At 38.7% G+C, this 11227-nt stretch overlaps 1 protein-coding gene across 1 annotated transcript in view; it reads right to left on the bottom strand.

The window, feature by feature from the left end:
* Window positions 1–670: 670 nt before the first annotated feature.
* Window positions 671–11227, bottom strand: part of znf839 (zinc finger protein 839) — a 48864-nt gene continuing 38307 nt past the window's right edge. The window contains exons 7-8 of the mRNA XM_043697449.1: window positions 9603–9741; window positions 671–2263 (exon numbers count right to left, since the gene is read on the bottom strand). Coding sequence (XP_043553384.1) covers window positions 1152–2263; window positions 9603–9741 — 1251 coding nt within the window. The 3' untranslated portion in view covers window positions 671–1151. The remainder of the gene's footprint in view (window positions 2264–9602; window positions 9742–11227) is intronic.

The raw sequence follows: 11227 nt of genomic DNA, 5'->3' as shown, positions 1-11227 counted from the left end.
TAATGTCTTTGTGGTAAAGGGAAGTTTGGAAAAAAAAGGAATATACTTAGAGGAATTTACTATTAAAGAAAAAACTCAGTTCATAAACATTTGTCTCCAAACCTTAAATTGAGAATAAAGAGAGATACATGAACCCGATCATAAAATAAAACATTTAGAGTCCAAAAATACATTGGCATCATAGTATTTTTGAAAAATTTCACATACAAAACCCAAGCTTCAACTTCATTACAGTGTCAAATGGTTTTCTTTACCTTTTAAATTGAACATTTGTAGATTACCCAATTAAATTAATACTGGTACTAAAAGCACTGTGCTCTCTAATCTTTGTAGTTAATTCCAAATCTTTTGGCCATAAGTTCTTAACCTGATTAAGTGATCACAATGTCTACATCAGTAAAACAATAAAGAAAGAACAAAACATGCTTGTATTTGAAAACGGCAGTTTAAATTCACTACTTTAAATCAGAAACTACCAAGTGCTTTCATGCAACCTGCAGGCCTTCCATAAATTTAAATGAACTGAAATGTTGTACAGTTTACAGCTGATAGTTTGTAACACATTAAGGACAGATTAATTTTTGTATTTTCCTGCTTTAAGATGAATTACAAAGTTAATTATTAAGATATTTCAATTAGTGAAGCAAATCATGGGACTTTTTCATGGAAGTACAATTCACCTTTTAATGGCAGTTTCAAGAATTGGTAATAGAATGAATACAAACACTATATTGGCAAAATGGTCATTTTCAATAATCAATAAGGTGTCAAAAATGCAAAGAAAAAACATTCAAATTCAGTGCAACATCATCACATTTTCTGGTCCATCGTAGTTACATCTATCTCCCAGGATACTTCAACAAAAATACCCGGATTCATTCACACCTACAGATATCTTGCCAAGCATAATGCCACATTCAAGGTAAACCATTCTTGAAACTTTACACCTACTTTTGTACCAGTCTTGTTGGCTTGTGGGACAATAAAGTTCAACATAAAATGCTATAAATGTTCAATGTAACAACCGGGAAGAAACTTGAGACTTTGTTTCAAAAAAAAAACTACAGCTCTGTTTTTGTGTTTTCTTATTTCAGTGGACAGCAAAGTTTCTTGTAGTTATTTATTTCTGAGATGGGGCAACACCAACCAAATTACTGTTCCACTTCAGTTGGCGTTTGTGTAACTAACAGACCTTCACTTTGTCCTTCTGAATCCATTGCAAGAAGTGCTTCTACAGTTTCAAATGGAACACCATCAGGGGTTCGTATGTGCATTGTGGTGCCATCAGCATTAGTTACTATAACAATGCCTTCAGATGTCTGTGACACAACAGCGGTTCCTTCGTGTGATACAATTAGGCCCTCTGAAGTCTGAATGAATATCTGTTCATGTCCCTGAGCCAACAGTTCCTGACTTCCAACAGGTAATTGAAATTCTAATGCTCCGTCTTCTGTCACTGTGCTTGCTAAAATATCTTCGGAATTTTCCTGATTGCTTTGATCAGTATTCTGTTCAAAGTGACCTATTATCTTATTGTGATTCACTACTTGCAACCCATTCAATTCTTCGTGAGATACCTGACCAGCAAGATCTACTTCAGTAGAAATATCAGCTTCAAAAGTCTGTTCAGGTTGGTGCTGCTGTAAATTATTACTTTCAGAACTGCAAACCTCCACATCCTGAGACAATGCTTTTTCAAGCTGCTGCATCTGGTCTGCTATATCAGAATCATTTAGGTGCTCAGCCTGTTCTGGATTGCCGAGTGGATCCTGGTTGCCCAGTTGATGCTGCAAAATCTGAACAGAGTTGCTTGCTTCAGAACCTTTTTGGTTGCCCTTAGCCACGTCTGAAAGAAGTGAATTCTGACTTGTCATCTCATCCTCTGATTGTACTGTGGAGGTTAGTTCAGTATCATTCAGCTGCTCTGGAATACTTTGATAAGACAACTGTTCTTGAACCAATTCCTCTGCTGTAATATCTGTGTCCATTGCCAAAAAATCATCTTGTCCCTCTATACTATTATTTAGAACTTCATTATGTTGCTCCAACATAGGGAGTTGAGTACTGGATAATGTTACTTGAGATACCGGATAGCACAATTCCTCAGAAGTAGACTGCTCTACAGAACTGGAATGTTTAATGTTATTCTCAGAAACTAACACTCCATCATCTGTATGCTTGTCAAATACTTGATCATCTGCTGGTCCATACATTGTCTGTGCCCCACAAGCATTCAGGGTAGGACATTCAGTTTGTTTCTGGCCTAAAAAAAACAAAATCTTGTTTAAGTAAATACACCAAACACATTAAACTTTCTAATACAATACAGCTGCATGTAAATAATTACAACAAAAAAGTCAAACAAAGTTCATGCAGCCATTGTACTTAAAGCACACAATCTTTCTTCAATTTCTCTGCCACTTAATACCCACCCAAATAAAACTTCTGGTTTAAAATAAATAATGAATTTTTTTTTTTAAAACTTCTTAACAGTGCAACAGCATTTATTGTCTGGTCAGTTATATGCTATGAAATGCAGAAGTTAAAAAACTTACAAATTTACTTCAGGTGTAAAATAAAAAGGGCCAAGTATCCAAAGGCAAGAACACTTTCTGGTTTGGTTTAAGTAATAATTTCAATACTATTATTTTTAAAAGAAGCTGAACATTTCTAAGACAATGTAAACAAAGTAGTAAATGCAGTAGAGTGTTTACAACACTGTTCTTTATCTTCTGGGGGAATTCAATACAGCTTAAATGTATAAAAGTCTCCAGGACAAATAGTTTGCCTGATTCAAATTACCTCTTAGTTAGCAGAAAAGCCTTATATGGTTCACATTTTTGCATTGAAATGCAATCCTCTCTTAGAAATGCTGTAAATATGTCACACTGATGTGGCAAAACCCTTATGAGAATGCAATTAAGACACGAAGGTTTAAATCATCAGAGACCCAGAGCAGCAAAGTATGGACTTAACTCCATGATGCACATAGGATGCCTGTGGAGGTAGAGTTTGCACACAGGCACTTGTACTTGGCTATGAAGTTTAGACTTCTGATTAGGAACAATGGCTTACTCTAATCCTTTTTCCGTCTCTCAGGCCTGCTTTTCTATTATCAGATGGAGGTGCCAGTGTTGGACTGGGGTGAACAAAGTCAAAATCACACAACATCAGGTTATAGTCCAAACTTATTTGAAATCACAAGTTTTCAGAGTGACGCACCTTCGTCAGTGAAAGAGGGCTCACCAACACAGAGTTTATAGGTAGAGAGATCAAAGGATCATACAACTCCTGTAAGTGGAGTGAACAAACCTAAAATGGAGAACTCGGTTAGAAAGGACATGCAAGTTTCGATTGATTAAGTTGGAAATTCTGAATTTGTTTCAAGTCACTGCCCCAAGATAATTAAATGTTTTATCAGTGTCTGCCTAACTTTTATGGATTATGGCTGATAATCAACTTCTACACCATAGTCCTATTCTTGGCCTTGTATTTTTTAAGGCCTTTAGTATCAAGAAATCCATAAATTTCTGCCAGAACTTACTAAAATGATTGAGCTTCCACATCCCTCTGGGGTGGAGAATTTCAAGTATTCACCACCTTCTCATCTCAGTCTTAAATAGCCTGCCTTTTGTTTCAAGATCATGTTCTAGATCCCACTAGCAGGAGAAACATCTGTTCTGTGTCTACTATGTCTACACCTTTAATAATTCTGTCAGTTTCTGTGAGATACTTTCTTATTCCTCTAAACTCTAGGGAATACAGACTCCATCTCCTCACAGGAGGGTCCCATCATCCCGGGAATCAATTTGGTGAACCTTCACTTTGCTCCCTCTATGACAAGTATTCTGGCAATTCTTCCTTAAGGTACCAGATGTTGCAGACACTCTCTCGTTGATTCATGCAATTAAAGGAAGATTTCTTTACTCCTTTACTCAAAACCTCTTGGGATAAAGGCTAACATACAAGTTACTTTCCAAATTGTTTGCTGCACCTGCACTCTAGCAGTCAGTGATTAGTGAAGGGGACCCATGTCCCTTTGGATATCAACACTTGCCAATCTCTTACCATTTAGGAAATACTCTGCATTTTCATTTCTGTGGATTGTCACCTTGTTGTGGTGGAGATGCTCGAGTGTGATGTTGATTTCAAAAGTGGTACTGTTATAAGTTCTCAAGTCCTGGCAGAGCCACCCATGATGGTAATGTCGGAGGGGAGAAACCAGACAAAACAAAATTTAAAACAAGTCCTCAACGGAGATCCAGGCAGAATACACTTGTTCAATATCAACAGCTGTGACAGTAGATGAAGGCTGCAGCTGTAGGAAGATCCTCGGTCTTTGAAGTTTATTGCCACTGGAATTGGATCTAACTTCTCTCAAGGACAGTGTATCTGATGTGCTACAGCATTCCCCTGTTAAATGATGTCCCACACAATGTCCCCTCCACCTAACAGAATGCAACTTCCCCAGACAACACAAGTCCTATGGCGAGAAGTGATGGGGACAGGATTGAGACATCTAGAAATTCCAGCTCTGGACTGACAGGCAGGTGGAGGAGTTTCACTCAGTCATGTCACTCTTGGAATAGGAACAGACGTTTTCTTCACTACTTTCTGCCCTTTCCAGAATCTGTTACGCTCACCTTGCAATCCCAAGATCTAAAGGATGTGCTCATTACCAAAGCAGATGATTACGGAACACACAACCAGCTTATATGCTCCTCAATGTCCATCAAATGTCACCAGAAGCAGATGAGGACAAAGAAACAGTTCAGAAAAAATATTAATGCTGAGCAGGTTCAAGAGCCAAGCAGATTAGCAAACTTACAACAATGTCTTCACCAAAATGTTTAGAAAGTTCATTTTAATGGAGTGGAAGAAATCTGGAAAGATCTGAAGACAACTATCATTTCATGCTGTGAAGAAATCATTGGCTACAAAACCAGGAAATACCAACACTGGTTTGACGAGAATGACTACATCATCCAACACCTCATCAACAAGAGAGGGAGAGCACTCAACATGAGCAAAACAATATCAGCACTGAGGCAAAGAGGAAAAGTCATCAAACAGCAAAAGCAGAGTAATAAAGAAAAACTAGGGAAATCAAGAACCAATGGTGGACGAAGAAAGCTAAGGAATTGCAACTCCTTGCTGACAAGCATGACACCCAGGGTTTCTCCAGTGCCACCAAGGAAATATATGGAGTTAACACCCTTGACCTCAAACTTGTGCAGAGTAAGGATGGCACCCTTTTGACTGACAGAAAATATCAGCCTCCAATGGAAAAAACACATCAAAAGAACCTCTAAACCACAATTTAGTCGTTGATATGGACTCATTTGAGGAAATCCCCCAACTGCCCATAAATGAAGATCTTGGATTCCCACCTAGCATGGTAGACGTTGAAGCATCTATATTGAGGGGATTTCAGCTAAGATTTTCAAATTTAGAGGAGCAGAGCTTACCACATCATGACCAACTGTTCCTGAAAATCTGGCACAAAGAAGAAATCTCTGACAAACTCAGGATGTGCCAACACCACCATCTTCAAGAAAGAAGACAAAGTGGAATGTGGGAATGACAAAGGAATCTCCCTGTTCTCCATTGCCAGGAAGATCATCACTTGAATCCTCACTAGATACTTTCTCCCAATCCCAGAGGAAATCATTTCTGTAAGCCAGAGTTGGTTCTGACCAAACTGTGGGACTATGATCATGTTTTTCACTCCTCAGCAACTCCAAGAAAAATGCCAGGAACACCAACAACTACTTTACATGGACTTCATTGATGTGACTAAGGCTTTTGATTCAGTAAATCAAGTAGTGCTATGGAAGACCACATCAAAAACTAGCTGTCCAGTGAAATTCAGCAACATCCTCCATCTTCTCCTTGACCATGTCGGCAACAGTCCTCACCAATGGTTAGACAACAGAATCCTTTGAGGTTCAAGGCTAGTGTTGAGCAGGGATGTCTCACCACCCCTACCCTTTCCTCCATCTTCACCTGGTCAAGAACAAGCCTCGCAGTGGTGTGGACATTGTCTAGACAATAAATGGAAAACTTTTCAACCTCAAAGAAAACTACACCAACCCCACTTGTGAATCTTCAGTATGCGGATGGCAAAGTCACCTCTGCTCTCTTGGAGCAGAATCTTCAAACAGAATCTTCCACCTTCGCAGAAGCAAACTTAAGAATTGGTCTCTGCCTCAATTTCAGGAAGACTCAAACCTTAAACCAACCAACGCAGGTCAAATTCCAGTACATCCCTCCATTAAGATCAATATAAAAATGCTCCTAAACTTGTAACAATTTCTCTACCTGGGAAGCTACCCCACATCTCAAGCTGACATTGATGCAGAGATGCAATATCATATCCAATCTGCAAGTGCCACCATTAGATAGCTAAGGATGAGAGTCCTCGACGACCATGTCTTCCATGAAGATACCTTTGTGTAGGGTGGCACGGTGGCTCAGTGGTTAGCATTGCTACCTCACAGCATCAGGGACCCAGGTTTGATTCTCACCTCAAGTGACTGTGTGTGTGGAATTTGCACTTTCTCCCCATGTCTGCGTGGGTTTTGTCTGGGTGCTCTGGTTTCTTCCCACAATCCAAAAATGTGGTCAGGTCAACTGGCCATGCTAAATTGCCCATAGTGTTAGCTGCATTAGTCAAGAGTAAATATAGGGTAGGCGTCTGGGTGGGTTACTCTTCTGAGGGTTGGTGTGGACTTGTTGGGCCGAAGGGCGTGTAGGGAATCTAACAGAATCTAATCTAATAACGCAATCATCTTCTGACTCTGGGGCTGCACAGTGGTTCAGCGGTTAGCATTGCTGCCTCACAGCACCAGGAACCCAGGTTCGATTCCAGCCTTTGAAGATTGTCTGTGTGGAGTTTGCATGGGTTTCCTCCAGGTGCTCCTCTTTCCTCTCATAGTCCAAAGACATACAGATGAGGTGGACTGGCTATGCTAAATGCCCTATATAGTGTGCAGGAATTGCAGGGTAGGTGGAATAGCCATAAGAAGTGTGGGGTTATGGGGATAGGGTGGGAGTGGAATGCTCTTCAGAGGGTTGGTGCGAACTTGATGGGCCAAATGGCCTCTTTACACACTGTGGGGATTCTGTGATTCCTCTGTAAGTTTCAGTGCTTTATAGATGTTTAGATGCCATCAAGAGCTTTGAGAATTACCATCAACATTGTTTGAGTTGGATTCTCCTCATCAGATGGGAAGACCACGACTTCTGGCTGCACACCCTCCCCCTTAAGGATTCTGAAGACACGGTCATCAGATGGGAAGACAGGCAGACTAACATCAACAGCTTTGAAGCAGCTAACAGTACCAGCATTGGGGCCACGGCCATCTGTGACTAATTCCTCTGGCCCAGCCATGTACTTAGGATGCCCAAGTTCCAACTACCAAAAGCAAATCTTCTTCACCCAGCTCAAGGAAGGTTTGAATGAGAGGAGGATAAAGGAAGCATTTCAAAGACCCTGCTGTAGCTTCCTTCAAGAAATGCAACATAGATATCAATACATGGGAGATCCCCATTCAGAAGAAATCAACTTGGAGAAAACTCATGTACAAGGGACATAATTCTTCAACAACACCTGGTGGCAAGAAGTATAGAAAAGGAACCGGTGGAAGGAATGCCAATAATCTCAAGGGCGAAGGACTAATACCACCTACAATCAGGCTCATCAGCTGTGGAAGGACCCATAAACCCATAACCAGTGATACGGAATTTCCCACGTAAATAGTCATATTTGTTAACACGTGACTGCTAATGACCATCACCAAAGTGGAAAACATCACACTTACCTTATATTCCATCTGTCATTGCTTTTGCCCACCCATTCAGCTTGTCAAAATCCCCTTTAATTCTCTTTAGCATCCCCCTCAAATCACAATCTCATCAAATTTTATATATCGTAAACTTGGAAATATTACACAATCAACTCCTATATCCAAATCATTTGTGACTCCTTGCAATGCCCCACTGGTCACAGTCTACCAACCTGATAATGACCCATTTATCCCTACTTTCTGCTTTATATTATTCAATCTTCAAACCATCCCAGTGTGTTAACTGCAATCTCAAATGCTTTAATTTGGCTTACTAACTTCCTATGTTAGACTTTACCAGAAGTGTTCTTAAAATCCAAATACACCACAGCCATTCATTCCTCTTTATTGATTCTGCTAGTAAGATTCTCAAAACACTCAGACTGAAAAACATGATTTTCCTTTTGTAAATCCATGTTGACTCTGTCCAATCTAGCATTATTTTCTAAATATCCAGTAATCACATTCTTTATAATATTCTAGCAATTTCCCTTCTGCTGACTTCAGGCTAATAGATCTACAGTTCTTTGTTTTCTCTCTCCCTCTTTCTTAATCAGTGGTTACATCTGCAACCTGGAAATATGCAGACAATATTTAAGAATTAATGAACTTTTGAAAGAAGATCACCAATGCATCAGCTATCTCTTTCAATATTCCAATGTAAATGTAACAACATCAATCCATTAATTTCTCCAACACTACCTTCTGACTGATATGCATTTACTTTGAGTTCCACATTTATGAGACCCTTAGATATTTATTATTTCAGGGGAGACATCTATTGTCATTCATTGTGAAGACCAACACACAGCACTAAGTTACATTTTCTGCCATTTATCTATTATCTATAAATTTGGAGGCACAAGAGTGGCTGGGCATCATCAGTACACTTGGAACCTGACATACTTTTAAGTAATTTCATAAAGGAGTATCTTGCAGATGAAAAATAGGATAGGACCAAGAATAGATCTTTTGGGGATCTAGAGGTAACAATGCAGGAATGGGAAAATAAACCCCTCAATTGTGCATTCTCTGCCAAACTTGCTGAGTTTCTCCAGCATTGTGTTTGTTTTGGGTAAAAATATATGATTTCCACTGAACTATAATAAGAGGTAGCGGAGTAGGACAGTGTTGTCATCCCTATCAAAGAATTCTTGATGAATTGAGAAGGACAAAGTGCAATATTTCACCATAGTCACATTGATGTAGGATGCAATATGTGCTTTTTTTTAAAAAAGGGCCTGTTTGAGCATTGTAGCCAGTGACAGAAAGCCAACTGGAGAATTCAAAAATAGCCCTGGAAAGGTAGGCACGAATTTGAAATATAAGCATATTTAAGAACTTGAAAGGAAAGAAGGGTGGAGATGGGATGGTGCTATTAAGGACAGAGTCGTCATAGTTGGGGATTTTGAAGAAGAGATGACAACAGACCCACCAGTTTACCAAATTGGCTACTTTTTAAATTATCTCTTAGGTGACCGACTATGCAAAGTTTACTGAAATAATGTTCCATGACTTTGTAGCATCCAATATGAAGCTATGACTGTTTGAGTTACAGGAAAATGTTTTGTTCTAAGTTTTGTAATCATAAAGTGCCAGGTGCAAAACCTATTGCTAGGAAGCAAGTCATGTACCTTGATTACCAAATAAATGTGTCAGCCAGGGCTGGACTTCATGTTGTGTCTTTCCCAGTTAATGGCAATGTTATCTAAGAATAACTGCCTAAGTAAAAATGATTGACAATATAAACATTACCTTCTTCCGTAGTTAAGCTTTGTAATTGTACTTCACCAGTTATCTCTATTCCATTTTGGTTGAAGTTGTTTTCAGTCACAGTTACAGCGTCATCTATTTTCATTCGTTTTGATGAGGGGGATAAGGTTCCAAAGTCTCTCTGAAGAACACCATAAAGCCAGTTTAAAGGAAATCAATTTCATTAACAAGTTTTTCACAATACATTTCTCAAGGGCAATTATCACGAGATTGTTTTTGAAGTACTAATAAGTAGCTGTTCATGCTGCTGATTAATATCTAAAGAGACAAGCTTAAACATGGTTGCTAGTCTTGTATTATGAAGAACATTATGTAACTGAAGAGAGGAATGTGAAAGATGTTGTAAGACTAAAACTGTGCCAGGAAAGAAACCTGCCTTTTCTTTGTTCTAACTATTACATACAAAAAGCAACGCCAACTATTAGCAAAGATTATTTAACTTATACGAGATGAATGAATATTTATCTGTTTCTTTACATTGGCATAAAGTAAATCAGTATTTTCCTCATATTCAAATGAAATGCTTCACAGGAAAGCATGATATAATAGGCAGCATTTAGAAAATCAGTTAACTTGCACATTTGTAATTGCCCATACAATAAAATTACTTCACTAAATCTCAAGAGCGATGATGAACTACAACAGCTTGCACTTACATTTGCCTTTCCAAAGGAGTACAGAAAACAGATTTCAAGTCATACTGAGACACAATTAATTATAACAATGTTTAAAACTTTGGTCAGAGTCCATCCTAAAATAATTCAATAAATCCACAGAGTAAGAATACTTGCATTATTCAATTCTGATTAGTGGAATTTCACAGGCAAGGTGAATCTAGCAGCACAAGTACAATCGTAACTTTTGGAATGTGTTACATTTATGCCTATTCCTGATCATTTCCTGTGGTTTCATATTGATTTTAGCATTCTTTTCAAAAAACGTAGTGAAAAGCAGAACCTTAATCTCTGGTCGTCTACTCCATAATTTGTGAGATAACTCTACCCTGATTTGAAGCAATTTTATTTTGTATAATCTTATTTAGCATTGCAAACAAATAACAACTAATTTTTGTTCATTTTTTTTTTAAAACTCAGATTGCTTCCTCACTACCTACTTTATCCATTTTTAAAATTCACTCAAGGGAATGCGATCATTGCTGCCCTGACCAGCACTTATTGTCCATCACAAATTGTCCTGAAAGCAACAGTCACGTGCTGCAATTTTCGTAGTGTTTTTGACCCAGCGACAGTGAAGAAAAGGCAATAATTGCCGAGTCATAATAGGGAGTGGCTTGGAGAGGAACTTGCAGATTATGGTATTCACAAGCATTTTGTTCTTTTAGCTGGTTGTAGTCATGGGTATAAAAGCTGCTGTCAAAGCAGCCTTGGTGAGTTGCTGCATAAGATCTTATAGAACATAAGCAGTATTGCCACTGTGCACCAGTGAAGGCAGTGAATGCTGAAGGTAGTGGATGAAAAAGCAGTCTCCATCATGAAGATGGATAAGACTATGTATTCAACTCTATTTCCCCAGCCTTGTTTTCTACTGAGTCTATTAATCACTATGGCTTCTTTCTTCCTTTCTAACTAATTAGAAAAGTTGTTGCT

Source organism: Chiloscyllium plagiosum, chromosome 10, assembly GCF_004010195.1.
Source record: "Chiloscyllium plagiosum isolate BGI_BamShark_2017 chromosome 10, ASM401019v2, whole genome shotgun sequence".
Lineage (NCBI taxonomy): Eukaryota > Metazoa > Chordata > Chondrichthyes > Orectolobiformes > Hemiscylliidae > Chiloscyllium > Chiloscyllium plagiosum.
Note: the sequence above shows the minus strand (reverse complement) of the source record. Positions and strands in the feature narration are given on the sequence as shown.